The 19856-nt window shown below is 39.6% G+C and overlaps 1 protein-coding gene across 1 annotated transcript in view; it reads right to left on the bottom strand.

The window, feature by feature from the left end:
• cadm2a (cell adhesion molecule 2a) overlaps positions 1–19856 on the bottom strand; it is a 203104-nt gene that overhangs the window by 30375 nt on the left and 152873 nt on the right. Inside the window, exons 2-4 of the mRNA XM_053442145.1 lie at positions 18755–18904; positions 4573–4725; positions 1329–1466 (exon numbers count right to left, since the gene is read on the bottom strand). Coding sequence (XP_053298120.1) covers positions 1329–1466; positions 4573–4725; positions 18755–18904 — 441 coding nt within the window. The remainder of the gene's footprint in view (positions 1–1328; positions 1467–4572; positions 4726–18754; positions 18905–19856) is intronic.

Raw genomic sequence — 19856 nt, 5'->3', positions numbered from 1 at the left:
CTATAGTAATTTTTATAGAACTGGCAAAGGTAAAAATCCAAAACCCTGCATGATTTGGGAAAAATATCTTTGTGTTTGAGAAATTCTTTGTGCAAACATCTCTTGAGCAACACCTGCCGGTGGATATCCTTGTTCCTGAGTTTCAGTGTTGGGTCTGTTGGGTTTTACTAAGATTCTGAACGACTTTCCTCTCATTTACAGGTTTTTTTCAGTTTATTTCTTTGTTTACACTTTAAATTAGAAAATGTTGATTTGCATTTGTCCTCCGTATCTGATCTACTTTAGGAAACGACCCAAAATCCTTCACAAAAGTTCTGCGACTGTGTTAAAGATGTGTGATGCTCCGCCCTGCTGGGATCTATGTTTTCATTTGATACCGAGCCGCATCTGTTTCACTCTCTTCTTCAAAAACAAAATCTCATCATTCCGTGTCCCTGGCTCTCTTTTCTTCAATAATCTCTCTCATACCGTCTGTTAGCCTGCATCTCTCTTCATCTCCCTTTCAAACAATTATAAACTGAATGGTTCATCAAGCAGAGCAAAGCAGGAGCAGGTTGGAAATGAGGTGTGGAGTCCGGTCGGTGTGATTTAGAGAGTCCCTCTGATAACGTGTGTCCTTCTCAGGCCAGAGGACACATGCTGAATCGGCTTTATCTGAAGCAAACATATACTGTAGAGACGTCGGCTGCAGTCGTGTCATGGAGCCACTTTTATGTAAGAGACTTTAAGTATTTAAAAACACAAATTCTTATTTCCAATCCTGACACATTCAGTATGTCTCTGTTTCACGTTTACAAAGCATATTGAGGTGATGCGAGCCCCGCTCACACATGATAATCAATATTTCTCAGTATCTGACAGCACAGTGGAGACCGTGACAACTCTCTAAAGAGATAAACTGTGGCTTTAATTAAGTTGTTTGCTCACAATGGAAATTACAGCTTGATATTAAATCAGCAGATAGGTACTGTAACAACATGATTAATGGCAGAGCATGATTATAGTTCAGCTTTTTTAAATTGGAAAAAAGGGTAATCAATTGTGTGAGTGAATTATTTGTTTACTTGATAAATTAAATAGATAAAATAAGAAGTTTGTTCGAGTCCTAAAATAGTAAAAAGGCCGAATTTGAAAGAGACAAACAAACCAATAATCAACCAATTTTTATGGGTAAAATAAAAAACCTTCTCACTCCAGGATATGGAAAAAGTTACAATTGTATCTGTTTTTATCATAATTCCTCCTGCAAAAGTTTTTATCAGTCACTGTAATTCTCATTCAACACTCTATTGGCTTTATGCTTCACACAGAGGTAAATCGTTACGCACCTTTGACCTCCTTCTCATTCCTGAACCAGCGCAGGTCGGCGGCGGGCTTGCTGCCCTGAGTGATGCAGGTCAGAGTGACGTGGTCTCCCTCCAGGGCGGGCTTCGTCAAGCCATCGATCTCGGGCTTCTTGGGCACACCTACAGGACGGAGTTGAAAATCACAGCGACGGAAATAATGACACAGCCGTACGTCAACAATGGTGTTATCATTCCATATTGGAAATTCTTCTCCTCCAGCTCAGTCTCCTGCAGGGAGATTAAAAGAAGAGACTGCAGCAGAGCAGCTTCCCTGAGCAGCGTCGAGCTCGAGAAGACATCAGGGAGATGGTCTCTCTAACAACCGGGCTGTTCCTTTCTTTAAGGGTCGTTTCACACGAATTACAAAGAACCACATTTTCCCATGCGCACCTTGTAGTGCTCTTCGTTTTGATTTTCTCTGGCCAGGTTGTGAGACATCTGTGTGCGCAGGGGCTCGAATACACAAGGAGTGAATGGAGATTTATTTAAGGTGCTCATACAACTGAAAAATTGTATTTAAAATATTTAAAAGCAATGTGTTTACACAGAACAAATGTCTGAGTTACCATGGGTACTTCTACTAAAGAAGCACTACCTGGGACAAAACAAAAAGACAAGTGCAAGCTGAACAGGATTTGTGTGTGTGTGTGTGTGTGTGTACATGTGAGTAAGCAAAGGCTCATGAACGCAGAGGAGGCCACGAGGTTGTACAGAAAATGTTAATTACTGGCTTTTCCCTATAATGAGTGTTTTAAGTGTGTAGAGTCTGCCTTTCTAATGTCAATGAGCAATAAGTCAGCCTCAGGCTGAGTGACTGAAAGGTCTGACAGTCAATGCCATTGACTGACTGTGGCCTTGTCTCACCGCCTCCTGTATGTTTTATTACCAGCTGAAGTGTCTGCTGTTTTCTGTTCATCATCCTTTTGAAGCTGCCAACAAAGGCTGCTGCTCGGTAGATACACTGAGCGGTGAGTTCCATCCCACCTCAACTGAGGCAACATCTGTACTAATAAAACTGAGTTTTCAAACTAAAACAATCCCTGGAGTTTTCAAACTAATATGGTAACAGCATCGTTCCAAACCAGTGTGGACGCCAGGCTTATCTGCAGCAGAGTTGATGCATTTTCAAATGAAAATGTAGTTGTGTGGATGTAGCTTAAATGTGTTACATTTTAATTGTGCACGTCTTCATGTAAAGGTTGTTTCCAAGTGTGGGATATCTAACTAACTACTGTGCTGTGTGGTGTTGTGTGTTTGTAAATATGTGAATTAGTAAGTGTGTCTGGACTCAGAGCAATGTATGTCGAGAGTTCTCTAAAACTGAACGAGACCAGATCAAATCCAATATTCATCTTATACAGTCAAGTTCCCCATGGCTGTTCAGGGGCTGCACAACTTTATTCCTGCTCGATTAGTGTGGCACTGTGTGTGTGTGTGTGTGTGTGTGTGTGTGTATGTGTGAGTGTAGAATATCACGGGTGTGCGCTTCTCTTCTTCGTTGTGCAACACTGTTTTGTGTGCAACAGTGGTGTGTTTGTGTGTGCCCGACCAAAAGGGCTTCCGGGACATGAAAAAGGAAAGAGAGCTTGATTTCTGATGCGTAATAGAAAAGCAAGAAAGCTTGGTCCCGCTGATAATTCCTGTTGTCATTGAATGAAAATAAATCAAAGTTAGCGTCTAATAATGCATAATGTATAATCTCATTCTATTGGTCAGTCTCAGGCCTGGGATCAGAATGGAAAGGGCTGTTAGAAAATGTCTGGGGGCAATGTGATACATAAAATAAAGATTATTGACCTGCAAATTTAAGCATTTCCAAATTTCACATGTCTAAAACTTAATTCTAAGACATAATAGTTGTGGTTTGTTGATGTTTATAATTTAAATATTATAGCATGTTAAATATACATTACAATATCAACACCTTTAAGTATATTTGAAGAATTGTATTTGCGTCTCATTTCATTTCATGTTTATGAAAGACTTTCAATGTCCATTACCAGCGCTCGTTTGGCCTCCCAGTCTATTTCGAGTCCTAATTAAATCCCCCTCTCTGTTCCCTGGCTTGAACCCTTAACTATTATTCAGAATGGCAAAATAATTTTCTCCATGTCCTTGTTGAGCATTAGCCTTAATGTCTCCAATGCTCAGAATGCTTGTTAACACAGAGAGCCAGCTAATGGTCCAGGTACTCATAAAGGTACAAACCAGTACAATACAATACAAACAGTCGGTCCTATTGACAAAATTTCTAAGAAAATCTTAGAATTAGATTGTTTTCTATGAAGTTACCCTCACAGTTAAGAGACCTGGTAGACATAGATGTTATTTACCAAACATCTTCAGCCTTCAAAGTGCTCCTGAGGTAAAAAGGGAAGCTATGAGCTATGGGAGTAAGGACTTTTAAGAAGCTTCAGGGGTTGTCTGTCCATTTGGGTTTTCTGGTTCTGTGACTCACGTCTGCTTGTTTGCTGGTCTGCAGGAGATTTACAGGTCAACAAATATCGTTACTTATTTTGACTGGAAAGCAGAAGCTGATGAAATCTGAGTGATGTTCCCTTGTTAACAGAGAATTGATTAACTACTGAAATTAACAGCATGGTAAACAACTGGATTTAAAAGTAGACTCGTGGTTTAATATTTTTTTGGAAGGTTTTTGTATATTATGGTTCAAGTTATGTTCATTAGATGTAATAGGACGCCTGATAGTGTTTTTTATTTATTTATTTAATTATCTGTAACAGGCTATTTTAGCTAACACTAACTAAGAAAACACACAAATTCAATAAAACAATACAACTAGAAAAGATATACCTCCAAAAAGGTTCTACAACATCTAATCAATGGCCAACATACTTTTAATGAACTGAGGTGTTTATTATGACTACTATTATGACTATTATTATTAGTATTATAACCACAGCTTTCTGCAACATTCTTTACTTTTAATATTCAGTCTGTACTGATTCATTGTGTATGTTTGATTTATTGTTTTATGTTTTAAAAAATTTAAACTAGTACATGTAATGGCTTTGAATATTGGACTTGTCCTTGGAGCACTTAGTATGAGAAAAGTACAGCTTGTGTTCACAGTAATTGTGGAAAAAGTCACTTTAAAAAATAAAAACAGCATAAACCTGACAGAGTGAGAAAAAGTAAGACTGGTGTTATGTAACCGTGTATTCAGAAATGTCCTTGAAGCAGCGACGTGTTTGTTTGTACTTACCGAGAACTGTCAGGTAGGCCTTGGCCGTTCTGACGGGCATGGTGAAGAGGGAACAGGTGTACATGCCTTCATCCGACAGCGTGATGTCACTGATACTGATGGTCAGCTCCGACCACGACGCATGAATCAGCTCAATCCGGTTGTCTCTTAAAGCTGGACGGAGAGACAGACACAGGCAGATGGACGGTTAGTTAACAACACAAACTGGTACAATGTCTGCAAACAACCTCCCTAACATGTTATTTTAAGTGCAATATAAATATAGATTATTATGGTTATAATGGTTGTTATAACACACTTGTGCTCCTACATTATAGGCAAACCTGAGTTTCATAAATGTAACATTTGATACAGTGAAACAGATGAGTTGACTTGTGCAGTTTTCATTAGGTAAAACTTATTCAGATTGTATTAATAGTTAATAGTATCTTATATTAATGTAACCCAGAAGACTGTATATATGTGTTATGTCTCTACACATTATGCACACTCATAAAACTGAAAAAAAAAAAAAACTTAAAGAAATTTACTTTGATAACACACACAAATTAGTTCTGTGATCTTTTAAGTTTGTAAGTAATCCTATTTTTTCTAGTCAAAAAGAGAGAGTGCATCATTGTGAGTGTTGAACAATTGTGAATAAAGACAGATAATTGGTGTGTTCAAATTAAAGCTAAACATCTTAACTACACACAAAGTTATTCACCAACAGTATCAATGCAATCAAAAAGTATCTTTCACCCTTCTCTTTGCTCCTCTAGAAACAACTCCATAAGTGACAATTAACCTTTTGGCATCATTTATAAATGTACTAATACAAGTGTACCATGATTGTTTACTGTGAAATAAAAGTATTACTTCCAGCTGTGACGAGTCATTTAAATATGAGCAGATATAAATGCATAAAGTCGTATCAAAAAGCGACCTCAAAACTGAACTGTCTGTTGAATGTGAAAGTGTATTCATACCCCTCTCACACAGTCTGCTCTCCTGGAAGCCGTCATACACATTTTACTGATATGAAAATGTAATCTTTCAAAAGACCTAATAGGAATGGAAATCAATAATGCAATAACAGGCTGAGAAAGATGCCTAATGAGAGTTTGGCAAGATGTGAGACTTGAAATGGATTTGCTGAAATTGGATGGCCAGTTGAGAGACACTCCACACGAGACTGTATACTTAATAGCTATGATACAGTGGGAGCATGCGTTCAGGTTCCACGCTGAGGTGACACCTTGGAAATGACTTGATTCATGCCAGTTGTGTCTGACAGGTGCATTGTGATTTTTGTTTTTCTTATTGAGAACAGACAATGTGGATTGTTGAGAGCAGAGTTTTGTAGATTCATGTGTTTTCTGTGGCCTGGCGGCTGGACAGTTTTATTTAATCCTTTCCTCCAATAGTACAAACCTCATTTAATATGTGCAGCTACGGCTACTTTTATGTCCCTCTTTGTCCATCTAAGTGATTTGGAGCACACCTCGCTCAAGTGCTGTGTGTGTGTGTGTGTGTGTGACTGTGGAGGACTAAATTCAACACAAAACATGTACAATTATTTGTGTACATGCAGGGATTCATGTTTCCTTTCATGTGGCAGCACATGAAAGAAAAGTCTTATCTTATGGTAATTGTGAGAAATTGTACAAAAAGTAGAGCAGTGTGGTTTTGTAACCTCCGCAGAAAAGTGAAGAGTAAAGACCATTAGAGAGTCTGTTTGTAGAGTGCTTTAAAGAGCAGGGGGCTGTATGGTGAGAAAGGATAGACCAGAGGTATCTAAAGCACTGAGGCTCTGTTTCAACATCCTCAAGCTCGGAGCCCATCGTTAAAAAAATAGTTACGTTTTTTCCCCAAATATCCTAACCTCCCCTGACCCACACAGCTCATCCGATTCCTCTCTTGCTAAATGGGAACCTTAGTTAGTTTATACTCATATAGAAAACTTCTTCTAACTCCTTATCACAGCCTTTCGCAGACGAATCGTATCAGCGATCATGTTGAAATATGAAAAAATAAGGTTTACAAAAAGTTGCATTCATGTTCGTATTTTATATTTTACGTTATACATTTATGTTTTGTGATTTATATGAAAGATTACTAAGATATTAAACATCCAGCCTTGGTTACATTTCTTTGTCATAATAGTTGGATAATGACATTTTAGGAATCATTGCCAATTAAAAAAAAAAGTCATTAGATAGAAACATATTCATTACACTGAAAACTAGAGAGTGCATGTGATCCCAATCACTGAAAATAGTGTCACTGTGCATATTCCAATTTAAAGGCAATTCATTTAAAAGCAATTAATGTGCATGTACAGTCATATGTTCTTACAATTATAATCAGGTTTAATAGACATTTCCATTACTTTCATTGTTACAGATCTGCACTCCCTAATGTTGGCATCAATCCTTATTGTTCGGGCTCTAATCAATGTTTTAAATCTAACTTATGGAAATGGAATGATTAATTAATTCGGTCGCATATTGCTCATTTCTTTACATTTGATTGATTAAATCAATGCACAGAGTGTTAGCTGTGCTTTTACGGACTTATGTCTGTAATTTGTAAGTCAACTCTGAAATGACACACATGCATGGGAGCATCAGCCTCTGTCCAGCTGCTGTGTATTCATGCTGCAAGGAGCACAGAGCTGACAAATGTAGAAACATGTCAGTGAGCACATGGTATCTCATGTCATTTGCTCTGGGCTCCAGGGAGGGAACCCTGGGCTTTGTTAGTTCCAGGATAAACACCAGAGTAAATGGCAGCTGATCTGTAATCAGTTTGGCTAAACGACAGCTGCTCTCTCTTTAATGTATTATTACATTTGTTCTGCCCATTCGTGTCCAACGCAACACCGGTTATCTCTCTATGCTGTGTGCTGAGCCTCAGCAAGCGTGACATGTTGATATGAGCACATGACATGTCTTTAGTCCTGGCACTAGTGACACTATGTTTCTGTTTGTGTGTTTGTGTGTGTGTGTGTGTGTGTGTGTGTGTGTGTGTGTTCACATGGCCATCAATACGAGACCACCAGCGCACGGACACCAAATTAGTTTTAGTCTAATGCACTGCCAGTTCAGCTAATGGTGAGACCTGCCTGTAAAGATGGTCGTTATTTCTCATGTCGGGTGTGTTCACCACACACACACACAAACACACTACACACACAAACGTATACACCCTCGTTGATCAAAGGACCAACTAAGACAAACTGATTATTTTTTCCTCTGCATATCTTTCTGTTTTTCTTTTTCCCCCCCTGTCACTCTCTCAGATTCTCTCCTTCCTCCCACCCAGACCTCATTCTGTCGGCTCAGGCGGCTCCACTAACCTGTAAAAGTGTTCAAGTTAAACAATGCATCAGTTCATCTGTTTTGTCTTATTTGCTTTGGGCGAGAAAATAAGAGCAGGCAAACGTCAGAGAATGCATTTAGCTCTGCTGGCTCGCTGGCTACGATGATAACACTTTCTTCCTCCACTCTTGTCGACAGCCCTCTGTGGGAGGTTGTTAACGGAACAGTCAAAGATATGGATAAATGTATAGTTCTTTAAAATTTGATATATACGATTCTTGTGGACCTCAGCAAGTTTAATGAACTCAATGACTTAGAAAAGCTGTCATGACACTTTATTCACACTTATAATGAAAAGGTCTAAAATAGTGATTTTAAATCTGGATTTTTATACAGTTCTAGTTAAAGTGTAGTTTATGCGATTCTCAGTGCTCACAGGCAGATCTCACAATAGTTAGATGCCGAAAAGCAGGATTATCCTGATCCCCCTGGAAGGGCGGATTCAGACTGGATTTAGGAACATGAAAGGTGTTATATATAAAACCATGAAATCATAATCATACAGGCAATACGGGGAAATAATTTGTACTAAAGCTCTATATCAATGACAAGACCACACACACACACAACGAAAGATTGTTTTGATTATTCAATCAATTCAGATTCTAACGTTTGTCTTTTTACTCAGAGTTATGTTACTAATTATGCTAAAAGCTTATATGGGATATTGAAATCAAACAACAACTTTGTAATTTGTACACTTGCAAATGTATACCACTACACAATATGAAAAAACTTTTATAGACACACATACAGCTTCACATTGACTAGCATTCAGTGTGGACAGCCAAATCAAAACCTTATCCCTTCACACACACACCCCCACACCCACAGTTTAGCTTATACCATTTATTTTTAGGTAGAGTTTTCTCTAAAATGTACCCCTCTAGTAAAACCCAGCCTCTGCTCCGTCACTCTGTGGCCATATCAAAACGTTGGATATCGACATAGCGGAGCCGACGCCTGAGGAATGTATCTCTGTTTGTCTGCAGAGGTGCTGCCTGCCTGTCATCCATTACAAACCATTAGGGGAGATGGGCCTGAATGTGTTGTTTAGTGGACATCAAAGGCAGCGATGTTGTATTCCCCAACAACTACTATACTTACTGAACGTAACCATACTCTCCTGCTCATTTAGCCTCAGCCTGCGTTTCTCTGAACACAGGAAGAGACAAAAAGCAAAGCTGCAGTTGTGAGCATCAAAGTTTGATTTGATTCTGCACCAAATTTTGAATACACCTGAATGTGTGGCTTCTTGTGTGTTTGCAGCTTGTAGTGTTTATGAGTATGTTTGTGTGTCTGAGAGAAACGTTTTTTACACATTTGATTGAAGAGTACCTCCAAATACAGTTAGTTTAATATTCAGAAAACCCACTGAGGTTAGGAAGACTTTTTTTTATCCTATTACAAGTACGACGGTTGTCTCAAAGAAGCTGTCCATGCTGCGGTTCCCTTGAATACAGCCATGATCTGTCTTTAACAGAATAAAAGAAGAGAAGTCTCTAATGGACGGGAAGAAAGGCAGGACTATGAAAAGGAAACCTGAGACAGAGAGAGGGGTCAAAGATGTTTTGTTACTTTTAAATTGGAAGTGACATTTTTATTCTGAGTGAAGACGTTCAGCCAGCTGACGAAAACGTCTCACTGGAACCGACTGTGAATGATGCAAACAAACCTTTTGAATGCTGTTTATATTCATAATCAGATTTGTCTTTTTATGAGTAACCGGTAGGAATAAAAACATATTCTTACTTAATTCTTCCTTTATGCTTTTGGGTTCAATGTTCAATTTTAAAATTTATTTGAGCAAAGATGTTCCGATACTAACAGCAGCATCGGAAATACCTTCTGGTGAGAATGACGGGTCAGGGTTGGGATTACCCAAATCCATTTACCGATCCGACGCTATGTCTTAAAGTATATTTTTCTCATCTAGATAAAATTGTAATTTTACCTTCCCATAATTAACTTCTTCTTCGCTGCTCCAAGACATCAGTTACGCTCCACTGCCTTATTATTATTAAACCGAAAACAACACAGACAACAAAACAGACAAAATGTACAAAACTAACACAAACCCCCATCAAAACAAACAAAGAGTGTAAGTACCATAACAAACCAACATATCATCTGGTCAACCACCCACCAGAAATAATTAAATGGACACAAAACTAATTAGTAAAACATAGTTAATATTTTTCTCTCCATTGATTGATCTTTTTTTTCCCCATCGCTTTAAATATTCTTCACCATCAGCATTTGTATATACAATTTATCCTTCCAGTATAGAATGGCGTTTTACAGCCATTTTAAATTGGTGGATATTTAAATTATACACAAAAACACAGCTTTAAAAAAATAAAATATTTGTCATAAAATCAAATTACTTGTTCTTTAAAATCTATAATATAGCAGTTGAGGAGTCTACTTGAAATCCATTGCTTGTACATCAACTAGAAGTAGACTAAACAAAACACCAGACAACCAGCAGGGACACGCCTCTCTGCTGCACATGGCTGTTGAGCTGCTGGTGGCTGCTGTGCTGTGCTGTGTTCACTGTCTGAACCTCAGCTGAACCTCCGGCTCAGCAACTGCAGCTTCTTTTTCCCTGAGATGCTTCCCACACTTTATATCATCTGTTCCCACAACATCCATGTTTACTATTTCAGTCTGGGCTTCTTGCGGTTTCACAGCACATGCACTCTATCTTGTTGGTTCAAGGCTATTTGACATCTTACAGAAATAATACATGACGTTTTTACTGCTCCTGCTTCAAACACAATTAATCATTGAGTATCCAAATGAGACTATGACACAGTCAGACTCAGTCCTGAACTGATTTTGTATTTGTTTCAGACTGAAAGAACAAAACACACAAATGTTTAAGTGAATCCAAAAAGCTTAACAGGCCAATATGCATTTTTAATGTGATTTGTTATAATTACACAAAATCTGTGTAAACAATTATTACAGGGCGTGTATAAGCCTCCATGGTCAATATGTGGAACGTTTGATGTCTATGTCCAGTTTTGGAAATGATTAAAAAGAGAAAAGAAAAATATAATAATAATAATAATATGTTTATATATAAAGCACCTTTTTAAAGCAGCAAGGAGGACAAATAAAAATGCAAAAATAAACGTCAGCGATAAGAGGCAAATAAATACGGATTCTTAAATTGAAGGGACAGCAGAGAGAATAATGGAGCATCATTTAAAGAAATGGTTGAAGAAATGGATAGAACAAACATAAGTAATAGCAAAAAACAATCCAGTAAAAGCCATTTGGTATAAATAGGTTTCTGAGAGAGGATTATAAGGGTGTGTCTCCCTTTACAACCAATCTTTTTCTACATCTGTTGTGCTCCATGGAAGAGCCTACTAACCTTTAGGTTATTTGAATTTCTATATTTCTATGGGTTTCTTAGTTGGCTTTAAGTTATAGAGCAATAAACTGTGCTGTTTAATTTAATAGGGGCTTACAAATATGTAAAAAATTGACCGTATGATTTATTGTTTAGACGCCACCGATTACACTTGTTCTAGAAACATGCATTACTAGTTATGATAGGTTTGTACTGATGGAATTATTTGTATGAAGCCAGAGTCTCAGTAGAATTGCTACACATCAATTCGCCATCATCAGAGCCCCCCAGCTTCTTACTCTGGGTTTGTATGGAAAACGGTATACAGCAGGAAAGCAGCACATACCCACATATGGTTGGCTGTATATATCTTCTACTTGTCCCTGGTTAAACTCCATGAGCAGGTAAGGAAACAAGTTCGTGGGCATGCGCTAATATGTGTGTGTGTGTGTGTGTCTGTGTGTGTGTGTGTATGAAAGATAAAACATTAGTACATTAGGGAGGCATTTATTGTAGAAGGACACAGAGTGGACACAGTCAAATCGAGACTCACTGAGTTTAAGCCTATGATTTTTCCACTTTTGCCTTTGTCTGTTTATTTCCTTCTCCTCTTCCTCTGTCATCCTTCCTTCCTCCCACCCTCCTCATCCTTTCATCTACCCAGGGACACTATACATTAGTATAGAACCTTGGCAGGTGTTTGCTCATTCAAGTGACACGGTTTTATAATGAGAAAAGTGCAAATTTCTGAATATACCTGCCCATATACCTGACTCTGTCTGGATGTGACTATTCTCTTTTTCTTGTCAACAACCCATCTGAGTTAGTCTGTCTCTGAGTGTGTGTGTGTCATATACAGAGAGAGAGAGAGAGAGAGGAGAGCAAACAGAACGCAACGCTTATTGAAAAGCTTAACGTATATTCTTTATCTCAGCCCCGGCTCAACCTACATTACCTTGTTATACCTTTTTCCGAGGCCAGCCGGCTTTTTCTTTAAAAAAGTGCTGTATACTTTATACAATAATTGGCTTGTGGAGATTTCTTCCAGTGACAGAAATGATTTCCTTTCATCAGTTACTACCTGCCATGCCGAATTCAGTGGGAAACCTGCATCAGCCCTGCTTCATTAAATCTGTTGTGAGAAGTGGGTCAGCGAGGAGACAGCGCTCGCCTCCAAAACCCTGTTGTATTTTGCATAGGGACATGTTTTCACCCTACAGCCTGGGAGTATAAGAACAGGCACCCTGGTCTATAAGGAGGTGCATATTATTCTAAGGGGCCCATTACAGCTGTCCTTCAAAGTGACTTTGAAAAGCTGCCAGTGTTTGCAGGAATATATTCTCACTGTGATCAGGCGTGAATTCCTCAAAAAACAATCCTGCTGATTTCCGGCGCCATTATAACATATGGTTTCTTTTAACAACTCGGTATTCAAAAGCCATTCTTCTAGAAGAGAAAAAGAATATGCCCGCTGCTAAATGTGAGCTAATTATTCCAAATTGCCTCGGGCATTTTTTCCCTGTGCCTCACAAATGATAAGTGGCTCTATTAATAAAGGTGGTAATAACTGCTCCTTTAAATACTGTGCAAACGCAACAGCTTTTTCTTTGATAATAGGAAGTTAAATATTGTAAAAGAAAGAGAGGTGACGAAGGGAGGAGAGGCAGAATGCTCAAGGTCAAAGGAGAAAGTTTGCTTGTGTCTTTCAGAGGTGATAACTGTTTCTGAAAGCTCTCATAAAATGCCTCCTTAATTCCTCTCCTTTATCCCACCAAGGCCCACACACCATCTCCCTTCTCCTCCTTCTCTTCCTCTCATGTTTTATGGTCCTTGTCTTGGAGAGAGGGGACTTGTTAGGGATCTGTGGAGATTTACAGTCAAGTTTTTTTCTATCAGAGAGAACACGGTACCAATCTCCAGGCCGATATGAAAGGATGTTTCACAGAGGCACTCTTCCAGGAAATAAAACAAAAAGACAGCTGTCTCCGAAGTTTAACTTTCCGGCTCGGATTAAGTATTTTTTGAGAGAAAGTTCTGGTGTCTGTTTAATAAAAAGTCTGTCAGGCATTTCTTATTTTGTTATTTACTCTGGAAAAACTTTTAAAAGCCCATCCCCTAAATTGCTCAGGCACAGACACTCTGAATGCATCAAAGCTTTCACGGCTGCATACCAGGGAAGTGGAATACTTGACATTCCACAGGCACACACGGATATATGTGCACTTACACGCAACACACACTCTCACACAGCCACAAACAGCCGGCAAATTGATTCAGACAGCTGAATATTTGACATCTGAGGACCTGAATGGTTTCATATTCAACAGCTCGGGGTTCTAAAAAAAGGAGTGGCTGGCCCTTAGCTGTTCACCCATAACACTAATCTTAATGTTTAAACAGATTCGATCAATCTGCAGATGGCACAGGCAGGGATGTCCAGCACAGGTGCACTGGGAACTTTTGCAAAACAGCATCAACATATTATCGCTTTTTGACGGAAAAAAAGGCAGCAGATACTGGGACCACTGGGACTGAGACATGGAGAGAGGCTGTTTTGTACGAATGCAGCAGCATCGCACTAATGTCTGGTGACTCACTGTTTTCAGGCTGATGGGAAAAAAACCGAGTCACTGTGACCTTTGCATGGTCAAGTCTTCTCCATGGGCTATAACCAATTTAACTAGAGAACAAGAACATGGACTCAACGTTCATTTAGGGAAACATTAACCAAATAGATGATAACTGCAATTCAGATTATTTATGTTTGAGTAGTTTCATTTGCGAACTCTCTAAATGATCAATGACCTGTATTTCTGGACCAATCAAAATGCAAGCCACTTGCACCCAATTACACGTGCATATATCTTCCGTTCCATCTACCAAATACCCCCCCCCCACACACACAGCTGTATTTTTGCTCAGTATAAGTAATTTGGGTTCAGTATCTTGCCCAAAGACACTAGGGTCTGCAGACTGTAGGACCTGGACATTAAACTACAGACTCTTATGGAGCCACATCCACTTTGAATCGTAGAAAGAAAATTTACAATAACATGTATGGAGGAGTAATGGGGTAAATTGAGGAAATGTCCTATTACATTTGTAAAAGTATAAGCTGTGGGCCCATATTCAAAATGTTACATGTGTAAAACAAATAGTGTTTTTTGTCATTTTGATTCCTCCAGTGACACAAACCAAAAAATCCTAGGGAGGAACTCATCCCATTGCAGTGGATCTGAATAAACGGGCAGATCCAGTGATTTCTTTTAACTAATGCTCGACCAGGTTTGAAATAATTTCTTGACAAAACGCCCGACCTGAGAAGTAGTAAATACGCAGCATTTCATGTTTCATCTGCCAACACCTGTACCTGCTGAATCAGTCCCGTTTTGGGCCGGAGCCACATTATGATCAGGTTTACTCAATGTGCGGGGGCAAAAAACCTGCTGATGCTCACAAGGACAGGTAAACCTCCCTCCTGCCATACTCCAGAGGGCAGGAAATTAAAAAGAGGAATGAATGAAGGGAGCTAAGCAGGTTGGAAATGACAAGACAGATGTGGGCGCCGAAGAAGAAACGGGATGGAGACGGGTTTGCAAATTACAGCAACCGTGTTGAATAAGTGATTTAAATGTCAAACCTTAGTCAGTGTTCACACATGATGAGTCCACTGCAAATTTTGCCTGGAAAGTAATTATACATAGGTTCTTTCTAGTATGGGATGGGAAGAATGAATAAATTGAAACTATGACTCCCTGGAAAATGTCTTCATCCAGGAAATAAAGACACTATCAAGTCTTGAATTACACGGAACCAAAAGAGCAATTTGTAAAGAGATATTAGGCTCTTTTGAATCTCATAAAAGGCAGAATCCCTCTTGCTCGGTGCTCATCTCTTCCTCTCGCTGTCAAAGCACAGCTGAAGTCCCTCAGTGGGAAGTGATGGAAAGGACAAAATCGGCTATTTTCAGGACAATGGCTTATTTGAAATTCAAACAACTCTTCGCAGGCGCCGCGGCACCTTTGAGGGGAGCGAGACAAGAGGAGACGCTTTCATCCGACTAAACGTCTTGGAGGTGAGACTGAGCCTTGACATTAAACAACAACAGCCGTGAAACCAGCACCACTCAAAGGACAGTAATGGAGTCAGTGGTTGCATTTGTCTTTGTGAGTAATATGTTTATGCAAATGTTCTGCTGCTTCCTTCAATAGAGCCACACACTCTGATATGGCACACGTTCACACTGACAACAATCTGTTGCATTACACACCAAATATGATCCTAAAATTTCTTGCAGGTTTAAGTATAATTTGGGTCCAAATTATTGTACCAGATTAAAAGTAAATACCTAAAAAATAAACCTTGAGTTTATTGAGTTAGCCAGTAACCCCAAATAAGGTAGGAATTAAACTTTTCAATAATAAAACTTTACTTTGGCATAAGAAAAAATAAAAGGTATTTTTCAGCTCAAAAAGTTTGCAGAAAGTTGGCGAGTTGAGGTTGTACATTTGCACAACGCTGTGCTTGTCCTAATCCTCGTCTTTTCCCTCCCAACAGGCAGCACGGGAAATTAATCTGAAACCCACGGTGCTCAGGGCGTTTGCAGCTGAGACATTGTTCCCTCCTCACACTGCCAGTGGCACTTTGGATACACCACGCCATCTCAGTGCTCCCATCAGCATGCGCATCTGAATTTGCCACGTTCAGCAAGACGACTCCCAGAGCGCTGGCACTTACACACAAACACACACTGGCACACACAGACACACAAACTCCTATCCAACGCTTGTTGACATAATGCACTGCCTAGCCCCCTTTCCAAAACCCATTACCAAAGATTCATCTCTTTAAACAGATTCCGTGTGTGAATAGAAACTGTAGACGACGGCCTTCTGGTTTAGGTTTTAGTTTGATCCATCATTGTTTAGCAGGTTTTAGTTACCCACAGGTAGACAGTCTGTGTGGAGAGCAAACAGAGGTGCAACATATCGACCAAAAAGCATAATCTTTTCAATTTATCTGTATTCATATATGTAGATGGGTAAAAAAAAAAAAATCTGCGAAAATGTTGTCTGGACCTAAAATACCAAAAAGTATCGCTTGTTGGGTTTTTTGTTGAGAAACATTTGAATGACATATTAAAAGAAACTAGTTGGACTGTAAACAGTGTGCCGGGAACAGAAGATGGATATTTGCTGTCTACATTGGAAGACTCAAAATATTGGCGGTTCAATTTATCAAGCATTGATCCAAATGCCTAACCCCAACATTTACTCTAAGAACAATCTAAATCCAACTTTAACCTGAACACTAAAACCGAGTCTTAACCCTGAAACACCACTTTGAAGTGGTGGCTACCGGCCAAAATGCACACGCAGGCACAGTCTCAACCCAAAAAAAGCTTTCCAGAGCAACTCTGAGGGCTTAGCAGCATCCCTTTGCCTTTCCTGATAATAAGAGAGTCCTTGACTGCTTTCTCATTTCCAATCTCAGAGCTCTGCACTGGAAATGCCATGAAGCAGACCCCCAGGCCGGACCCCTGCTGTGATACGGAATAACCTGCAGGGAACATCAGTTGTTGATTTTGATGTTCAGTGCAGCTTTTTACTGCCACTCTGCCCACAGAAAGATGGGTAAGTGAAAATGTGTATGGCGAAAATTGGAATGATTGCATGGATTCACTGTATGTAAAATATATATGTATATATACAAACAGAGGCACAGTGTGTGAGCACACAAATGGACGAGGCAGCCCAGTGGGCAGAGGGATAATGGGGGAAGACTGTGTAAATCCCATATGTGCTTAATCCAGACACTTACAAGAGAGTGTGATTCATACTCTATTACACTCGACTAATACAGCTGAGAGACGCACGGGGCACAATCATTTCAGAAGGCATGGACCAACAAAATAACACCCATGAATCCTATTTATGGGGACTTTACTGAACAGGGTGTGAAAGGTCAGGGATAAACCCTTTGTACTTATTAGCCGTTAAACATTAGTGGCTTTGTGCCACACCCACAATTCCACAGAGTGTGTTTGTGTGGTTACATCACGGTGTCTGTGAATTTGCAAAACGATAACAAGGGGTTGCATCCAATTAATGGAAGGAATTTCTCTGCAGGACCATGAAAGTTTCCGGTGCATAAAGTCAGTCCGTTATTCAGAGCTTGAAATCTTGTATTATCTGTATTATCTTCAGGTTATTGTCTCACAGGTAGTGAGGTGAGAGGTTGATGCAGATCCTTTATTTAAAAAAAACAAAAACAAAAACATTTATTCATATATAATTCAGTATATTATAGTTTATTTTCTTAATTTATCTCATTGTATTGTATTTTTTATTAAATGATATGCTTCCCATTAGGCCAATTTTCAACACTCAACTGGATGATCTCTGTTTACTTGTTGAGTTTTATATATTTATATATTTATATGTTGGCATGTCGAGATGATCAAACGTGGATATAATCCACTGCAATATGAAAGATCATATTGCAGTGGACTATATCCACCTTCGTTACTGCAAAATGTGAAAGTAGGGAATTGATTGTATGTAACCACCATCAATTACAAACCAGGCCATACTGGCTCCACCAGCCAAGGCTCAGGCTGTTTGGGTTGGTTCCTTTAGCTGAGATAGACTGTATAACTGTCCAGTGTGAGGTCGAGACAGCACGAGGTGAGAACTGCAGTAGAGAGCACATGCAGAGCTGGGTGCGAGGAGGACTTGGAGTGTGAGTTGGCTGTTTCTGATGATCTAAGTTGATTTCAACAACAATAAAAAATTTGTATTGAGCATCTTTTGTGCAACAATGGTAACACTGATCATGTTTGTACTTCAGATGCCAGGAAAACCCCAAAGCTGTTTTTGCCATCAGTAGCCTGCTCCTTGTACCAATACTGATCTTAAAATCTGATCAAAACATCCGTGGTCATCTGCTTTTGAACAATCCAAATACACAATCAACAATTCTGATTACACACTATCAAACGAGTCAATATAGATATTAAAGTCCCAACTAGCTAAATGCAGGTTATAATCTTAGACAAAACAAGCCAGAATGAGAGGCACATCTATCTCACCACCAAGTGTTCTCCATTGCAGAGTGACTGTCTGTGTGTGTGTCTGTGTGTGTGTTAAGGTCGAGAGATAAAATAAAACCACCAACTTTTTTATCCTCAGAGGGAAGGTCTTAAAGACTCATGATAACAGGCTTTGTTGTATGAGTGTGTGTGTTTGTGTGTGTGTGTTTTCTACACAGTGAATGCAGGGCAGGAAAACACAGACCCGTGAAATTTGTTACAGACGCTATGACACAACAAAGACAGCAGCTTATTCAAGCGAAAAACCCACAGGATTAAGTGAAATGTAGTTTCTTGTGTGTTTTGTGTATTTCTCAGCCACCACCAATCTAACACAGGAGACATGAGCATCTGTCTCCAACTCACCTTTCTTGTCCCCGAAAAAGAGGGTCTGCTGTGCCGGGTTTGACCACTGGAGGGAGGTGTTGTCATTATACTCCACGCGGCAGGTCATGTTCGCTGTGCCACCCTCCGTCACCGTCATATTTTGAACCAGAGGGTACTGACCGCTGACGCCTGCGAAGTGACACATAAGAGAAGAACAGAGTTAGGAGATGAGGACCCGGCAGGAGCGAGGGAGCGATAGATACTGAGGTACACAGAGTGAGACAGATGGTGTCATTTTATTGCTGGATTTGTATCGTGGCTTTGTTTGTTTAATACATTTGGAAGACAAAGCTTAACACCCTGATTATGAATTAAATGTTCATGCAGGATGGCCGGTCACGGCTGTGTGCTAAATTGGACCCTAACACAAGAAACGGGGCGTTTAGCCTGCAGGATCAGGCCTGAAACCTCAGCGAGGCAGGGAAGGACCAATTAAAAAACACTCTCTGTGGACTCTTCTGTTTGTGTGTGTGTGTGTGTGAGATTCCAACATTGACTGAAAGAAACAAAGAGACAAACAGCGTTAAGTCCTGTAATTGTGTGTGACCTCTCAGACAAGCAGCGCCAGTTTTCAGCACCACGGACAGGTAACTGCATGTTTTCAGAACTCTGGACAGCTCACATTTGTGTGTGCGTGTGTGTGTGTGTGTGTGTGCACGTCTGTGTGTGAGGGAGGGAGTGATGCAGAGGGAGCCAGTAAGCAAGTAAATAATAATAACCATAAATCTATTTCTGTCTTCATCCCCAGAGGACAGGTTTTAAAGACGTGTGAATAGAGTCTGAGGTAAGAAAGATTATTCATCCCCAGCTAACACCCCCGTCTTAAACCACAATCCCTTCCAGGGAGGGTTAGGGATCATAAAAACTGAAATATATAAATATATATATTAAGTCAAGGAAAAATTGAAATGAGAAATATTCAGAAATAAAAGTTTTTAAATGCCAGAATTTCCATTTCAGTTTATTTCCGCTGACGCCTCTCGATTCAAACGCTGCTTCTGTATTAAATCTGATTGAACACTGTAATTATCAGCGGCCAATTTCGTGTTTCCCTTACTTCAGCTAATGACTGCACAGGGAA

Source organism: Pleuronectes platessa, chromosome 15 (genome assembly GCF_947347685.1).
Source record: "Pleuronectes platessa chromosome 15, fPlePla1.1, whole genome shotgun sequence".
Classification (NCBI taxonomy): Eukaryota; Metazoa; Chordata; class Actinopteri; order Pleuronectiformes; family Pleuronectidae; genus Pleuronectes; species Pleuronectes platessa.
The sequence above is the reverse complement of the archived record's forward strand: the minus strand, read 5'-3'. Positions and strand labels throughout refer to the sequence as shown.